General features: G+C 42.6%; 1 protein-coding gene across 2 annotated transcripts; it reads left to right on the forward strand.

Moving 5' to 3' along the window:
• Window positions 1–44: 44 nt before the first annotated feature.
• Window positions 45–12203, forward strand: casp8ap2 (caspase 8 associated protein 2). Of its 2 annotated transcripts, XM_034579620.1 has the most exons (12): window positions 45–401; window positions 1988–2061; window positions 2295–2375; window positions 2535–2635; window positions 2981–3055; window positions 3344–3459; window positions 3711–5655; window positions 5791–6250; window positions 7302–9397; window positions 9452–10056; window positions 10682–10781; window positions 10895–12203. In XM_034579620.1, exons 2-12 carry the CDS (start codon window positions 2028–2030, stop codon window positions 10955–10957), a joined length of 5676 nt encoding a protein of 1891 aa, XP_034435511.1. In that variant the 5' UTR covers window positions 45–401; window positions 1988–2027; the 3' UTR covers window positions 10958–12203. The 2 variants fall into 2 exon arrangements, with proteins under 2 accessions (XP_034435511.1, XP_034435510.1); XM_034579619.1 differs by having other exon boundaries at window positions 3711–6250; window positions 7302–10056.
• Window positions 12204–17878: the final 5675 nt, after the last annotated feature.

Consider the following 17878-nt stretch of genomic DNA (forward strand, 5'->3'; position numbering starts at 1 on the left):
CCGGGTCGGCTTGGCTGCACAACCCTCCCCTCCCCTCGCTCCCCGGACGTCGCGCAGTAATGACGTAGGCGGACGGCAGCGCCGGCACAGCTCGACTCTCTCTGCGAGAAAAAAACAACTTTCGCCGGGTTCAAACCTCCTCATCCGCCCTTTAACGCTCCCGATTGTGTCGGGGGGTCGTTTACGAGTGTGAGGCGGCATAATCCCGCTATTAATTATCTCACTCAGGGGTTGACTTTTAGGTTTCTTTTGAATTTTTGTGGAATCGAGCAGCTGCGAGAATACACCCCGAGCAGTGACAGACCGCGGGAAAATGTCGTTACTTCCTGTGGACTAAAAAGTCTTGGCGCGACATTACGGTTGTAAACAACGGGAGGACACACAACAATACAGACAAACAAGTAAGTCAACCAATTCGTACTTAGCTTGTTGCTACGCTACCATGTTTTTATACGGACGTGTATTGTGTGTGTGGAGGATTCACAGTTTCTTCAACTTGCACGATGAGCTACACAACACTCTGCTCCAGCAACAGTCACCTCCAGTCATAGGTGAAACAGTTAATAAGCAGCACACAGCGACTTGTTGTTTAGTATCAGTAAAGTACTATGTAATGCTAAACAGGTAAATTACAATATCCTCAGAATAATGTAATTAATGCAGTTCTCAATAAAACATCCCTCTCCAATCCTAATGGCTGGATAAAGAGCTGTGTTTCTACGTCCAGGGTAGTTTTATAGTAGTGAAACGTTTGTTCCACTGGGTTCTCCTCCTCCTTTAAGTTTTAACACCTGATTTAAGTGCTAATTTCAGGAGAGCTCTTGTGAGGTTGCAGGGTGTTGGACAGGGCTGTGGCAGCCATAGTGATGTTAATGTTAGCCCGAGCCTGAGCTGAGGGTGTTAAACATCGCTTTAAAACTGTGGGTTCAGCAATGGCCATTCAGACACTAAGTGCAGCAGCTCTCTGTGGATGGGTCTCTGTCCAGGCCTGCTGTCGAAACGCATTGTTCAACGATGCCTTCTTTGTTCTGACAGTAGTGAACAATAGGGCTGTAGATGCTAACACCCTGCTAACAACACCCCTGTTAGCTTCTCTTTGCCCACTACAGATACTAGCATTTATAGTGTAGAGGTGTACCTTAAAGGTCCAGTGTGTACGATTAAGGGGAAAGTGATCTATTGGCAGAAGTTGAATATCAAATAATCCTAGTGATGATTTCACTAGTTTGAAATCATCTAAATTGTACAACTTCTTTGCCTTAGAATGGGCCCTTCATATTAAAATATAACTTTATAATTACACCATGAGGCCACCATGTTTTTTACAGTAGCCCAAATAGGACAAACTAAACACCCTTTGAGTTTGTATGACAACTGAAGGCTACCACAGGTTCTCTTTCATGTTTGGAAGGGGAAGGTGAGGTCACTACATTCTACGCAATGAACCTTTAATACAGCAGCTGACAAATCCAACTACGTTGTTACATTAATGTAAGATTCACATAAAGACATAGTTCTATTTATGCTACTTGTCAGTGTGGTGAACTGGAAATACGACTTAAACAAGACTTAACAGATTACTCCAGTGACAATGAATGCTGTTACACTACATACAGTTGGATGACTCATCAGGATTAAATTATCAGCACTCAAATGGAAAAACGCTTGATCCTACATTTTCCCATAATGCAACCAGTAGCATCTTTGTATTACATCATATGACCACATCTATCAAACTGCAGTTTGCTCTGCAGACATTGGTAGCGCTATGCCAGCGCTTTGCCATTTAATAAATGGTTTGGAACTTAATTTAATGAAGCTGTAAGAATGAATCAGGGCTTGATTTGTAAGTGTTTATTAATATAGTCTATTTGTCAACAATTTTGACAACATTCATCAACTTCTCATGTTTGCATCCTTAGGTTTGTTCTGGTTGATGTTTGTAGACTAGGAATAGTTATTGATTTTCCTTTTGCATTGTTACCAGGTATTCTTAAAGAAACTGAGCCTCGGAGATATTTGGCACAATGGAGAACATCAACACTAACGATGTTTCTGGTCGTAAGTACACATCTATTATTCCATTATACATATAGACTGTTATTTTTATGTTCACATAGTACTATTTATTTATGAGAAATACTGGCTTGTAATAAAGCTATTGTACAATATAGTATATTGACTAGAAGAGAAGTGGTTTCATTCCAGTTCTCAGGCACAAAAATGTGGGTAAAGTGTTGGTGAACCTAACTAATGAAATGCATTTATATGTAAAACATGTATTATTCCCATAGTGTTGGTGCCTGTTGTGAATGTTAATGAAGATTCTGTGGATATCTACGATGACATGGATGTTGGTTTTCACAGCAATGCAGGTAAGAGTCCTTTATGAATTACTCTAGTTTCACTTTGGTCTTACAATACAATATTAACACAGATAGACAGACAGAACCCGACAAGCACGAATTCCATTGTCCTTCATTAAGGCTGACTGATAATCTTTCTTATTTCTTGTCTTATTTTGTTTATTACAGATAACTCAACTCCAAATGCATCTCAACTGAAGGATTCTATGGATCTATATGAAGAAATTGTCACAGAGGAGCAGCAGAGTAGAGAGACATTGTACACAGATGTGAGTTCCCATGTGCCCCACGATTCCTTTCTCTCTTCTTACTTGTCATAATGTGCATTTTAAACTGAGTGAGAGGCTGAAGATAAATATGTGTTTGCTGTTGGTGTTTTGATTTCTGCTTGGCTCTGCAGGGCTTAGCAGGGATCACTGTGATGTAAATAGGTGAAAGTGGGTTTCTACAAGGTTTAAGTCAGCTAACCCTGTAGCAAATAGTTTAGCAGAGGTGCTGAAAGGGGTTTAAAAAACACCTACTTTGCTGAAATAATTCTGCTGTGTTAAAATGCAGTGGCTGCCATCAGTAGCTGACCGAACATCTCACACACTCTTCTTTTTGTGTGTTTGCAGCTGAAGTCCAGATTCCAAGCAGCTCAAACCCAAATCAAAGAGTTACGCAGGAGACTGGAGCAGGTGGAGATGCAGGTTTGTTTTATTTTCTGAATTTTGTTGGCTGATAAAAAAGGTGTGCATCCCCCCCCGCCCCCGATATTATCAAGCTTCATACAGAAGATTTCCTAACTCTAGAATGTGTCTAATGCTGAAATGTAAAATAATTCATAACCCTTAAAAGAGCAGATTTCATTTCGTGTTGATAATCTATAAAAGTCTTGTATCTACATTCAAATTGCTTTATTATGTTGAATTACAGAGTATATTACAATTGTGAAATAAACGCTAAGCTTCTCTCTCTCTCACTTTCTCTTTAAACAGAACACGGGGTTGAACACTGAGAACTTCCGTCTCAAAAAGAACATCTGTGCACTTTTACAAACAGCGAGACAGGAAGTGACACGTAAAGACACAGAGATTCAGAGGTTGAATCAACGGTACGTTTAAAAGTATATATATGTGTGTGTGAGCTAGTGACTCATAACCGTATGGTCTGTTTTACAATAACGTGTTAGGCTGTTAGTTGATGTCATTGTAAAAGACACCCCGTTATGAGTTAATCTGACAAATCCATGTTGGAATGTCATTTAGGCCAAGTAGCGTCCTTACCACTGTGTTCTGTAGCGCTCTCTACTGATTTGATATCTGTTCAAACATAAATCAGTTGTTAAAACTTTGTTTCCTTCAGGTCAGAGAAAGGTCGTCATCACTATCTGTCTCAAAGCAGTAGGCCCCCTCCTCCTCCTCCTCCTCGCCCACTGTCCACTCCTCCGCCTCCCTCCGGTCCTCCACCACCTCCTCCACGTCTGCCGACTTCACCTCCCAGAGAGAACCAGCCTTCAAGGAATCCTCCTCACTCTGCAAGGACAGAAAGTTCAGCCAATCAGCCCCTTGGCTCCTGCATTGAGACACAAGCTTCTAAAGCACCTTCTCGTAGTCATTCTAAAAGTTCTTCGAGAGGAGGTGAAATACCCGACAAACATCCTGGGCACTCTGTCAGCAAGTCCTGCAGCAGTTCATCAGGCCAGCACAGTGATTCAGACAAACACAAGTCTAAACAGAGAGAGGAAAAATATCAAAGTCATAAACCATCTGAATCAACAGACAGACGACCTAAAAGTGATTCACATCCCAACAAGGACTGTCATGCCTCTGAGAAAAACAGGTCTCATAAAGCAGACAAAGACACAGGACGGAAGCACGACTCCAGGTCATGTAAAAGCAGGAGCATCTTAAATGTTGAGGGACACCACAGATCAAACCGGAGTAAAAGCCCCCCACCAGAGATTATACGCCATGCATCCCCCTATGATGACACCAAAGGGAGATGTCAGGAGAGGAGACAAGACAAAACCAAAGTGGCCCTGTCGGACTGTGAGCAAAGTGCAGCTCGCAGTTCCAAAGAGGGCAGCCGAGATCATAGAAAAATAAAGAGTGATGATGGACGTAACCGTTCAAATTCCAAGGAGCAAACAAAATCCTCTTTGAAACAACACACCGAGCACCACACTGATTCCCCCAAGGAGAGGGAGGGAGAGCGACCCCTGAAGGATCAGCAGAAGAAGAAGGAAGAAAGACGACATGAAAACGATGACAGCAGAAAGCATAAAAAGAACAAGCTTTCAGAGATGAGCAGAAAGAAGCAGAGATTAAACGAATCAGACAAAGGTAAAGATGTCACTAAGGAAAGTCAGGAAAAGACACACAATGCCCCAGAAAGAGCATCTAAAGAAACACGTATCCCAGATAACAGCACTGTGGAAGAAAATAGTCCAAACAGGAAACTGTGTTTCATGGAAACATTGAATCTAACCCTTTCACCGATTAAGAAGCCAGTGTTGCCCATCGATGCCGGCCAGGACGTCCCCACAACGAAGGACAAGGTGGCTGAAAACAAAGCAGATGATGAGAATTTGCAGTTTTATGTTGAAGACATGTGTGTCATAGACGAAGCAGAGTGCAGTGAATTAAACTCTGGACCGGAAGATGTGGCACAGCAGTCATCAGATATCCCCAAAGAATCAAGCTCTGAAAAGACACACAAGAGGTGTGATGATGCAGAAGATGTCCTGGAAAAGAACAAGTGTCTGAGTGAAGCTGCAGCTGGCAAACTGCTTGAAGAAATTACGGTCCAAACTACCTCAGCATTCAGCCAACCCCTAAATACTGCAGAGAGTCAGCAGAGTGTACATCTTACACCAAAATCACTAGAGGGTAGTTCTCCGAAGACAACAGAGGGCAACATCTCAAAGAGCCTGACCTCAGACAGACGGGTGGATAAATCTAAACCAGTGGAGGTGACAGACAATATCAGTGACACACGAGGAAGTGTCTCCAAACAACACACAAGCAATTCCCTACTAAAAGTGAACCCTGGAAATACAACTGAGGAAACTGTGTCTGAGCCTGATGTTCTTGAGTCAAGGACAGTGGAGAAAAGCGTCCCTGTGGATTCAGTTGAAGAAGCTCCTACGGCTTCACCCTCAAAGGAACCCGCTGTAGCTGAAGATGTTCCTGACAGTCCCAGACGTCAAAAGATTCCTGCCGCTGCTTTGACACCGGTCTGTCAGCAAGGACTCCATCCTTCTGCTTCAGTCACTTCCATTCACAAGAAAGATCCCAGTCATATGGAAGTAGCTGAAGATGTTCCTGACAGTCCCGGACGTCAAAAGATTCCTGCCGCTGCTTTGACACCGGTCTGTCAGCAAGGACTCCATCCTTCTGCTTCAGTCACTTCCATTCACAAGAAAGATGCCAGTCATATGGAAAATGGTCCTAAAGACACAGATGCTGTATCCAGTACAATAAGCCTGGACTCACTTCCACAAGAAGGGCTGAGTTTACCCGAGGCTATTTTAGTTCTAACCCAGACAAACGAAGAGGCTAACGACAGCAATACTATCGTCACTGAGCCGAGCTCCTCCACCGGCTGTATCGCAGTGTACAAAGTCAGCAGCACGACAGAGGAGACGGTCCTGCCAGGAAACTCCAGTGGCCTCGCTTCCACCCCAAAAAAGAGCTTCGGTCCTGGAAAGAGTCGAGAGAATAATGTCAAGCCTTCCAGTTCAGTGCCACTGCTTCATGACGAGGACTCCATGATGCGCACACTCAGCAATCTGAAGAAAATCCCTGATGCCATAAGCCCTCTGAGGAGCCCGATGCGGATAACCAAGAGAAGTCACATCCATGTTCATGGCAAGCCTGGTCATGTCAAGAGCCTCCAAAAAGGTAATGTCAGCCTGATATTGAAGCCAAAGTAGAATTTTACATTCATGCAGGAGATTAGAGTGGCTGTTAGGGGCTTTCAGGCCTTTTGTCACATTTTGAAAAAAAGATATTCACAGTCCAACTTTGTATTAGCACTGTAGCATAAGGGATTAAAGGGATAGGTCACCGAAAAATGTAAATTCACTCGTTATCTACTCACCACTATGTCAATGGAGGGTTGGGTGAAATGTTTGAGTCCATAAAACACTTTAGGAGTCTCAGGGGTAAACATTGTTGCAGCCAAATTGACCTCTTCTTCAGACGTTATAAAACAACAGAAAAAACATAACATGCCTCCACACTGCTCGTGTGGTGTCGACAAGCCCCGACATTCATATTCGACCTTTCTGTGAACTATTCCTTTAGCTAGAAATCGTGAATGAGGTTCACTGTTACATGAAAGCGAGAAAGAGCTTCTCCAAACAGAAATGCAGCATCTCCCCTCAGGTCATTATGTGTTCAGGTTACATCAATACTCTTGTCGAACACTATCGATTTTTTTTTTTTTTTTTGAATGAAGTATCCATGCTTGGAAACGGCATAGGTCCAAGTGGATTTGCTGCCACAGTTTGTGAACACCGCCCTCAACAATTTTAACGTACGTTTCAGTATGAAACTGTGGGAAAGGTTTACTGCTAGATGATACCTAATCACACCAGAGAGTGTGCAGTGTGTGTGCCTGAGCATCAATGACATAAGTGTCAATGTAATTTTTTTTTATGCATCCGACATCAGTATACGCCAATGCTACAAACCAAGGAATGCAAATTACATATTACAAAATTACTACTGTAATCATAGATCTGTCATCTCAAATAGCAGCGACTGTTAATCATGTTTTATTTTCCCTCTCTAATTTATGAGTTATGATCCGAATCGACAGAAATGTAGATCTTTTACAAGATAGCGACCTTTTAATGCTATGATACATTTACTATACTTATGACCTGCTAATTCGTAACTACCACAAATGTTGATTACAGTTTGTTTTCTCTCTCACCTTCCTGTGCAGATTTCTCCATCACACCCGTTGATGTCAACTCAAAGAAGTTGGATGTAAACAAAGAGAACAAATATCCTGGTTCTCCTGCAAAGCTGGACATCCACAATGTGGTGGACAAGGTGTCTGAGATGCCTTCAAGTGTCTCTGACACTGAACTGGAGGAGGGGGAGATTTTAAGTGAGAGCGATGAGGCGGCTGCTGGTTCCCCACTTCCTGCAAACAAGAAGGTGAAGTTGGTACGACCTGTCAGAAATAAACCAAGTCCCAAGTCTGTGCTGAAGAGGATATCTGAGGAAATGTGTGTTGGCTCGAAAGAAACCAGTGAAGAACCAGGTAGTTCAACACGAAGTCCAAAGAGTCGTTTTAAAACGGTTTGCCCTGCAGCATCCAAAGCTTCCTTTTCCAACATGGAGGAAATAATGGAGACATTCAGGTTGGTTCGCAGTGAGATCCGAAAAAAGTACATGAAGCTTCATAAAACCTTTCCCAGGAAGAGCTTCAATGGCATAATGGACAATTATCAGGAATCTTTTTTAGAGTTTGTGGATGGTGCTCATTTTGGTGAGATATGCAGTCAGGCAGTAGAGCTGAAATCCAAGCTGAAGAATCTGATTGTGCCCGTGTTTAGCAAAATGTCAAATAATGGCATCGTGAAACGGATCTTTGAACAGCAAGCAGTCGACCTGAAGCAGAAGCTGTGGGACTTTGTCGATGCCCAAGTTGACTGCTTGTTCATGGACATTCATGCGACGCTGCACTGTCTTTGCAAACCAGCAAGAGCTCCGGCTGAGAAGAAGAAGCCCGCTGGGAACGAGGAAGTATCCGCACAGCCGTCTTTAAAGAAGCCTCACTTTCAACAGAAGGAAGCACAGTCCTCTCCAACCAGCATGAATCAAATCAAGCCTTGTACTGTAGTGCCTTACAAAACAGGGCTTGGAAGCAGAGGCAAAGACATCAGAATCACGCACGAGGAAAAAGACTGCAGCAGTGCCCCACATCTGACAAATACACAATCTGTAACTGACTTCCCTCCTCGTAAAACTATTCCTCCAACTCCAGAGAAAAATAGCATGGCCTCTTTGGTTGTCTCTCAAAGTGGCTCTCTGCTCGACAAAACCGACTTTGAACTGCTCACGGAACAGCAGGCCTCCAGTTTAACGTTCAACCTGGTGAGAGACTCTCAAATGGGAGAAATCTTCAAATGTCTTCTCCAAGGATCTGACTTACTAGAAAACAGCAGCATCACAGGAGACAGCACAGCATGGTCCCTCTGTACCCCAAGGAAGGATGGAGAGAGGTTCATCAGCATCACCACTCCAAATAAATTTGACTCTCCGTCTAAACTGCGTACCCCGTCCAAATTTAACACCCCCTCCAAACTCATCGCTACCTGGTCCAGCATTTCACCTCGCAGGATGTCTTCTCCCCGGTTGAAAGAGCAGATCCCCCTGAATCCAGCTTTATTTGACGAGAATTGCTTGTTAGAGCTGCCAATGGAGAACAAAATAATGCTGCAGTCCAGCTTGTCTTCTCAAAGGTCCTATTCCATACTGACTGAAGATCTGGCTGTCTCGCTCACCATTCCGTCACCCCTCAAGTCTGACAGCACTCTCAGCTTCCTACAGCCATCAAGCATGCGCAACATGTCCACTCCAGAAAGCGTCATCAGCGCGCACATAAGCGAGGACGCCCTGCTGGACGGCGAGGACGCCACAGAGCAGGACATTCACCTCGCCCTCGACACCGACAACTCCAGCTGTGGCTCCGGCAGCAGTGTGGCCTCATCAGCACACGCCTCATCTTTCTTGTTCAAGCCTGACGTGCCCATGCAAGCGTTAGTGATGGAGAGGTCCAACGATCACTTCATCTTGAAGATCCGCCAGACAGCCGCGACGCGTGCAGACGTCACGCTCACTGCCGATGAAAGCTTAAGTCAGACACTGACAGAAGAAGATCACCAGCATAGAGAAGGAGACATAGCAGGTGAAGAAAGTCAAACAAAATCAGTTTTGTGGGACAAGTCGCAGAAGGGAAGTACTGTGTCACATGTGGTGCTATCTGACAACAGTCTGTCTAACTTTGTTGAAAGCTCTAGGATCTGCCAGGCTGCCACAGGCTCAGAGCTTTCTAAGTTTGTTGAAAGGTCTGGGATCTGCCAGGCTGCCACAGGCTCAGAGAGCTGTGTCACTCAAGGTGAAAGCCAGACACTAAGTAAAGATCCCTCCCACAAAAAAGAAGACGCGTCAACTCAACAGAGGAACGCACGTTTTAGTTTTTCTGAGGAGTCACAGCCACTGCCAGGGAAAAAGGAACCCATGACCATTCCTTCAGACAACAGTTTACACAGTGGTGCTCAAAGCTCTGTGCAGATTGGCCAGGCAGCCCCTGGAAAAGGTGTCCCTACAGAGAGTCAAACGCACCTCAGAGTAGAAGACATGCAAACTCAAAGAAGTCCGTCAAAAGCTCTTTTGAGTGACTCAGAGAGAAATGCAATGGAGGCATCAGAGTCTGACAGTGTCCCAGAGAAGATGAGCAGCACACCAGAGAAAGACCAGTGGGATGGTGACAGAGGCAGAAAACGGAAGAAGCACCAAGATCAATTGAAAGCAAAGCGGCCCAGAAGGAAGGAGGTGGAGATTACAGAGAAGATGGTGCCTAAAGACGATAATGAGTCCATATCGTCCCCAATGAGTTTGTCCCCCAACAGCCTCTCAGCCAAGAATGTTGTGAGGAAGAAAGGCGAGGTGGTGATAGCATGGACGAGGTCAGTAGCTGATTCTGAATGAACTTTAATACATCTTAAACAAGTCCCCACATTTTTTCTAATAGCTTTTGATTGTCAAAACACCTGAATCACTGATGTACACAGAGGCAAAGAGAGCACTTTTACAAGGTTGTGATTGAATTGGATTTGTTTTTACTTTGAGGTATTTCTTCTTTTACTCAAGTAAAGAATCTGATTATTTCAGTCATTACAAGATTATAAAGTCAGACCTGTGCTTTTTCTTCTTCTTAGTCCTTCGTGCAAATCTATATTCTAATCCCTGACGCACTTCTTTCTCAGATCTCAAAGCCATTTTTAGCCTTTTTTCTTAACAAATTCCACCTCAGAACCAAAAAGACAAAGTTTGGGCATTTAAATTATTAGTTGGGACAAAATAATTGTTCTGCCTCTGGTGCTAAACTTGCATCTGTGAGTCATGAAGAAGTCATTTTGCATTATTGTCTAATGACTAATAGTTAAATTAAAGGAGTAGTTCAAAGTTTGGACAAATTCACTCACTTGCTTTCCTTTTCAGACTATGTTCTCATACTTTTGTGTTAATTTTGGATGTGGTTAGCTTTGCATCTATTTATTGTAGGTCTCATTGTTTTGCTTCTTCTTGCAGAGATGAAGATCGAGCGATTCTGATTGAGCTGAAGACAAAAGGGGCTTCACGTGACACTTTCTCTGCTCTGTCAGAAAGACTGAGCAAGCCATCAGGACAGGTGAGTTATTCTGTTCCTTTAGTTTTAGGTTATTTTTATGCATCATACTTAAAGATTGCAGGCTGCGATGAAGGAACACCCAGTGACCCCGTGTACTTTTTTCCTTTTCTCAGATCGCTCACAGGTTTAATCAGCTCATGAAGCTTTTTAAGAGGCATGAGAAGATGGACACCTGACGCCTCACACTGCTGTGCTTTGTCGTATGCAAATAGTTCTTGTTTCCATACACATCCTGTAGCACCGGCGCAGGTATGTAGGCTGCTGTTCACAGGACACAGTGCAGGACGATGTGAACACAGGCCTGGCGGAGTCATTACATGGTCTGCGTTCACATGGAGAACCACATTGTCTACAACGACCGTGAGGATTTGATGGCAATCATACTCCGACCGTCGGCTCAACAGAAATATAGATATTCATCCGTGATAGATTTAAAATCCAGTCACTGTGTGTGAACTTGTTTTGCTCTGGATACTGAACTGTACCTTTTTGAAGAAGTTCAATGTTTGAAAAATTCACAAATAATTACTTTTTCAGCTCAACTGACAAGATATCATATGAAGGACAAAACAATGAACATCAGTGTTGTTGTTTTTGATCTTTTGTTTTTTATTATTGCACACTACAATAACTTCATCAGTATTGGTTCTGGATATTTGCTGGTCCTCAGACTGATGTGACTCTGTCCTCAGCGCAGCATCTGTTCATCTTTGCTACCTCTGTCTTTGCAGATTTTATATTTTGCAAAACCTCTCAAGCCAGTTTTACGTCTAGTTCCAAACTTACATGTTCCTCAAAACAGCAAAAACTACCTTTTCATAATTGATGACTCACTTGACCTATGGGACTGAATTCTGTGTGTGATATTTTGGATGTGTTTTTTTTTTATTTGAAGTATTTGAGGGGAGGGGGTGGGGCGTGTGTGTGGTGCTGCTTAACATCTTTAACGGTTATTAAAATGATTATATGCCCAATGATGTAAGTTTATATCTGTTAATACGAAGTACAACTTTTATCTGTGGGCCTACTTGCTATTTCCATTGACTGATCCCATTTCCTATAAACAGCATGGAATGCAATATTGTGAATATTGTACATAATTCTTTACTGAAATTAAAGTTTTATTTATTTATGCTGTTCTTGTTTATTCTTTTTTTTTTTTTTTAATTGAGGAAATAAAAGATGTAAAAGTGTCACTAGAAGTAGAAGACACTGTAAATTGCATTCACTATGACACAAATATTCATCAAGTGGGCCACAAAGTACGGCAATTGAGGCCAGTGCCTAGGGGTGCCGTTTATAACGAGCAGACCGGACGGTGACATTAAGTAGACGACTGAAGCAAACTAATTATTGTGCCACTTATTTATATATCTTTATCTCATATTTCACTGTCTGACTAAATACACTGCTCAGTGTTGTTCATGTGCCATGCTGTGTAAATTAGTGATTAGTCAGTAAAATCAAAAGTCCTTTTAAATACAAGTCAGATCCAATCATTTTGACTTAGTTTTGAAGTTTGAAATCTGGCATAATGGATACTGGACCACTTATAATTTGTAGGAGAAGATGTCTTCACATCCTTAAGTATAAGTACTAATAACACCATGTAAAATATGCCTGGTTTCAACGTCCCACCTTATCCAAAACACAGGAATATTGTCACCAAAATATACTTACAGAACCAAAATAAAAATATTCATCTGCCATAAAACTGCCAATTTTCTTTTGTGTATAATATTGAACACTTTTACTGCTAACAATGGTGTTTTACGTGCATTTCTTATCTGAAAAGTAACTTGTATCACAGCTATAATAAATGGTAGAGTAAAATGTACAATACAATAAAATTACAAGAGAATAAAACATACAATTTTAATGTATTTAGTAGTTAAAGGGAAGGTTGAGACCATACAGAGGAGAGGAAAAAATCCTTTTAAGGGAAAGAAACCTTGATCAGAACCAGGCTCTAATAATAGCTGTAGTAATTCTATGATAATATTACTGATTATAAAAATGATAATGAAATGGTTTGCAATCAGACTCAGAGAGAGGAGAGAAATGACAATGGGAGGAAAACAGTCTGAATATGTATCAGACATGACAAAGCTTTTACTGTTCTTTGTGCCAAAAAAGAAAATTCTGCCTGAATTTGATCATCTGGGACAGGTCACTTTGTAATGTGGGACACTTGTATTAGGCCTAAAAAAAAGTCTTACTCACCTTGAATTGTGCATGTCAAGCTCAATATTACCAATTTTTAAAAATCATTATGAAAAAATTACCAGGAGAATGAATAAGAAAATGTATATTGTTTATAGAAATGTCATTAATTCATATTAACATGTAAGTCATATTTTTTCATAAAGAACCCCTAACCTAAAGAAAGAATTTATATAATCAATTAAAAACATTCTATTAAAGGTGTATCACATTTTAAAACAGACAGGGACAGACTGTATTTACCATTAACTCCTGTCTGACAACTGCAGCTATGTTACATCTCTTTAGTTTATCCTTGTTTTTTACTTCAGGAAGTCAATAAATGTATATTTCCCTCATGTAGAGAATTTAAATAACTGTCCCAGATTACACAAAACATGATGTCCCACATTATCAATCATGTTTGATAAACTGGGACAACTAAACAAAAAAATGTTTAGGTCTAATTTCTGACAGATTTATATCCTTAACATTAATCTTGTCAGAATCTTATGTCATTGACCTTGTCATCTAATTCCAAGAGGGGGCTTCTGGATGACACTTGCCCCGCCCCTTTCTCTGACACCACCTCCATGAAGTCATGTGATTTCAGTCACATGATGTCCATGCTAACCTATATTAAAAGTCCTGTTGACTAGATTTTGTTAGAACAGGATATTTACAAACTGAAGCTTCGGTGCCTTATTATGATGATCACGATGATGGTGATAATGACTATGTTGAAGAAGAGGACTGGGGACATCTGAGGGCCAGTCAAGCCAGGCAGCAGACTAGGCCACCACCACCACCACAGACGGCGCCATACAGACGCAGTGACCCCAAGTTGGTACCAGTCACCCCTGATGATGACATCGAACACGATAAGAAAGTGTACCCCACAGCGGAGGTTTATCTTACTGTAGGTGGTCACACTTACCTCCTACCAGTAGCTTTAGTGCCCAAATTACCAAATCCTGTTATCCTACCCTGGGGTAGCATGTAATGTGGTCACAACTAGGGCTCAGAAAGTGAATAAATCCCTTGAGGAGTTATCCTTTTACCAAGCTGAGTTAGAGGCAGGGCTAGCCAAGCAACAAAGGTCCAGAGCTCAGAGAAGAAGGGAAAAGGTTTGGACTACAGCTAGGGGAAAGCAGGAGGAGGTCACAACACCCAGCCAGTCCCTAAATTTTCACATTCCCTCTGATATAGCAGTCCTGCAGCAAGCTGACCCGATGCTAAAACCATGTTGGGACAAGGTCTCAGAGGTTTAGGGTGAGAGACAGGGCAAGACAGACTGTTTCGCTGATGTTAGCTATATAGTTAAAAACAGTGTTCTCTATCAGCGTCAGGGGAAGATTGAGGCCTTAGGTTTGCCACGGAGCCTGACACACAAGGTCATGAAGCTAGGTCACCCTATCCCTTGGGCAGGCAACATGGGACTCCCTTAGAAGGATTGCCAATAGGTTTGTTTGGCCAGGCATGTATACCCAGGTGAAAGATTTTTGTGCTTCATGTGAGACATGTCAGCTAACTTCACCTAGGGTAGTAGCCCATGCACAGCTTCAGCCATTACCTGTCATTGACACCCCATTTGACAGGATAGCCTTGGATGTAGTGGGGCCCCTTGAGAGAAGTTCCACAGGAAATAGATACATCTTGGTAATTTGTGATTATGCCACCCGATAACCAGAAACCTTTCCCCTCAGATCTGTTGAGGCTAGACAGGTTGCAAATTGTCTTTTTCAGTTGTTTTCATGGGTAGGCATACCTAGGGAAATCCTTACAGACTGTGGCACAAACTTCCTATCCAAATTTCTGCAGCAAGTCTATCAGTTGTTAGGGGTTAAGGGTATTAAGACCACCCCATACCACCTCTAGACAGACGGACTGGTCGAGAGGTTTAATCAGACTCTCAAGAATATGCTGCGGAAGTTTGTGTTGCACACAGGCTCTGATTGGGACCAATGGCTGCCATACCTGCTGTTCGCATACTGTGAGGTGCCACAGGCTTCAACAGGGTTCTCACCGTTTGAGCTTCTCTATGGTCGCCAAGTGAGGGGGCCACCAATTCTTCTGAGCCCACTGTGATGGATGTGTCCCATCTCCAGTCAAATCAGCAGAGGGAGGTAGGAGTATTACTAGATCCAGAGCTGTTCCAGGAAAAACCTGGTTTCACAATTCTCGTGCATCACAAGGTTCACCTTGCTCAGGTGAGAGATTGAGCTCATGTGGCAGCTCAATGGGAGTAATGGGAATAATTGAAGCTTCAACCAGTGAGTGGTGCAGGCCTATTGTGTTGGTCCCAAAGAAATATGGTTTGCTGAGGTTCTGCATTGACTTCAGGTGCCTCAATACAGTCTCCAAGTTTGAATCCTATCCAGAGCCCTGCATTGATGAGTTGCTGGAAAGAGTGGGGAAGTCCAAGATCATCACCACCCTTGACCTGAGCAAGGGGTACTGGCAGCTGGTCCTGCCACCTGAAACCAGGGAGATGACAGAATTTAGAACACCCTTTGGCATGTTTCAGTTCAAGGTGATAACTTTTGGCCTCCAGGGGTCACAAGCAACATTTCAACACCTCATGAACCAAGTTTTGAGGGAGGTGCCACAGTTTCTAGCGGCCTTCTTGGATGACGTTGTCATCTTTAGCCAGACATGGGAGGAACATGTGGCTCACCTTCAACAAGTCCTTCACCTAATCAAGACTGCTGGGCTCTCCATCAATCTTGGAAAGTGCGCTTTTGTGAAGCAGCAGGTCGAGTCCCTGGGACTTGTTGGACATGGGGTTATCATGCCTCGAGTGGGGAAGGTGGATGCAATCCATGCCTATCCTGTTCCCACCAGCAAGAAGAAGGTGGGGCTTTTGGGATGGTACAGCAAGTTTATACCCCACTTTTCTGGGAGGGCAGCTGTACTCACTGACCTCAAAAAGGCTTCAGCCCCAAACAGAGTGTGATGGACGGAAGAGTGTGACAGAGCCTTCAAGGATCTCAAAGGTGCCATCACAAGTGAGTCTGTGCTCCACACTCCTGACTTTTCGCAACCGTTCACACTGCAGACAGATGCTTCTGGGATCGGCATTGGGGCAGTGCATCGGCAAACAGGCATCCACTGCTGTTCCTGAGTCACAAGCTCCTGGACCGGGAGACAAGGTACTCTACAGTGGAGAAGGAGTGCCTGGCCATGAAGTGGGCCATTGAGTCACTGAGGTACTACTTGCTGGGACATCACTTTGTCCTGGAGACAGATCATCGTGTTTTGCAGTGGCTGAACCGGATGAAGGACTCCAACACACGCGTCACAGGGTGGTACCTGTCCTTGAAACCCTATGACTTCACAGTTCAGTATCGGGCAGGGAAAGCCAATCTGGTGGCAGACTGTCTCTCCTGTGTACATGAAAATTGAGGTACTGTACTCTTAGGAGAGGGGAGGAGGAAATGTAACGACAGGCTCGCCGTTATTCAATACTTTAACTGTTTACCTTCATTAAAACATTTCTCTTGATATGCATACTTAAAACACACAGTAAATTATTAGAAGAGTGTTTATTTATTGTTTGTTTGATGGTTTGGTTGCGTGCTGCGGGTAGTGGAGTCTGAGGACACAGCGGGAGACGATGGTTGTGGCAACGCGTCGCTCGCCTGTAAAAAACACAGAGTGCACATTGATTATGTATTCAATGTGGTGAAATGTTGGTTAATTGCTAAGTATAGGAGACTCTATATAAAGTGACAAGTACTGGAAAATTAAGATGTATTGTCAGCTGTTAACTTACCTCTGTCTGCTCTCCTCTCTCCCAGGGTGTTCGGGCAAAAGACTTCCCTGGGGGCACGAATACCTTTTTTTATAGTTCCGGGAGGGTTTATTGTATATTTATAGTTGGGATTATGTGTGGGGTTCTTGGAGATGGTATGTGCCGGCTGAACTAACTGACAGCCACCTGTATATAAGGCAGCCTGTCTGAGGATGTGGGGGATACGTGGATACATGAATGCTGTATCACCTGTGCACCAGGGTGAATAAAATTGTTTCAAGCCTGAACTGAACCTGTATCGTGTGTTATTCCTCTCTGGACGCCTTTACCGCTACACACAAATCATTTCACATAAAGAACTGTTTAAAAGTATGTCAAAACTATTGTAACAAAGGCAAACCTCATGTTAAACAGCATAAATAAAACAAACATATGTAAATGCTTTTTTAAAGTAAATATTAATAACAGTGTAATGCAGTTTAGTTGACAAATATGAAGACGTTTATGACACAGCACAAAACAAGAGGGGGAATTAAACTTTAACAAAAACAGTAACAACAACAACAAAGTAAACGTGTGTGTGTGTGTGTGTGTGTTTAATACATATTTGAACATAAATTGGAACATATCTGATGTGGAAAGATCTATGAGAGACAATCAAATAAAGACTAAGTTCCAAAATAGAACATTAAAGGGACTAGTTACAGATAAAAGGCATAGCATATTGGAGTGACTTTGATCTTTGTTGGGATGACAGAATTGTAGCAGTTCATTTCTCACATGACCTCAGCTGAACACACTTCACCTGCGAACAACATGTATTTCTGAAGATGATTTAGTGCCGACATTTGTGTGGAAAAGATAAATGTACTTCGATCAAAATGCATCGAAATGCACAATCAGCTGAGTGTACGGCAGCAGACAAACGAAGTAAGTATACGGCAAACACACACACATGAAGAGCGTGTTGGTAATTTCGTAAGTGAGTAAATGTACTCAATTGCTATACTGTAGCAAGAGTAATGCTTAAGTGTAATATATAATAATATGACAGTGATATCCTGCCTCTACAATGATTATTTTGATACTGTGTGTACTAAATACAGTTTTAAATGCTTGCTTGCAATTAATTGTTATTACT

The sequence above is a fragment of the Hippoglossus hippoglossus genome, chromosome 24 (genome assembly GCF_009819705.1).
Source record: "Hippoglossus hippoglossus isolate fHipHip1 chromosome 24, fHipHip1.pri, whole genome shotgun sequence".
NCBI classification, from domain to species: Eukaryota; Metazoa; Chordata; class Actinopteri; order Pleuronectiformes; family Pleuronectidae; genus Hippoglossus; species Hippoglossus hippoglossus.

Bases quoted from the DNA above. Each gene is read 5' to 3' on its own strand.
- casp8ap2 (XM_034579619.1), top strand. From the start codon at position 2,028: ATGGAGAACATCAACACTAACGATGTTTCTGGTC. The intron at 2,376-2,534 runs GTAAGAGTCCTT...TGTTTATTACAG, and splicing joins TGGTTTTCACAGCAATGCAG to ATAACTCAACTCCAAATGCA. The intron at 10,782-10,894 runs GTGAGTTATTCT...TCCTTTTCTCAG, and splicing joins TGAGCAAGCCATCAGGACAG to ATCGCTCACAGGTTTAATCA.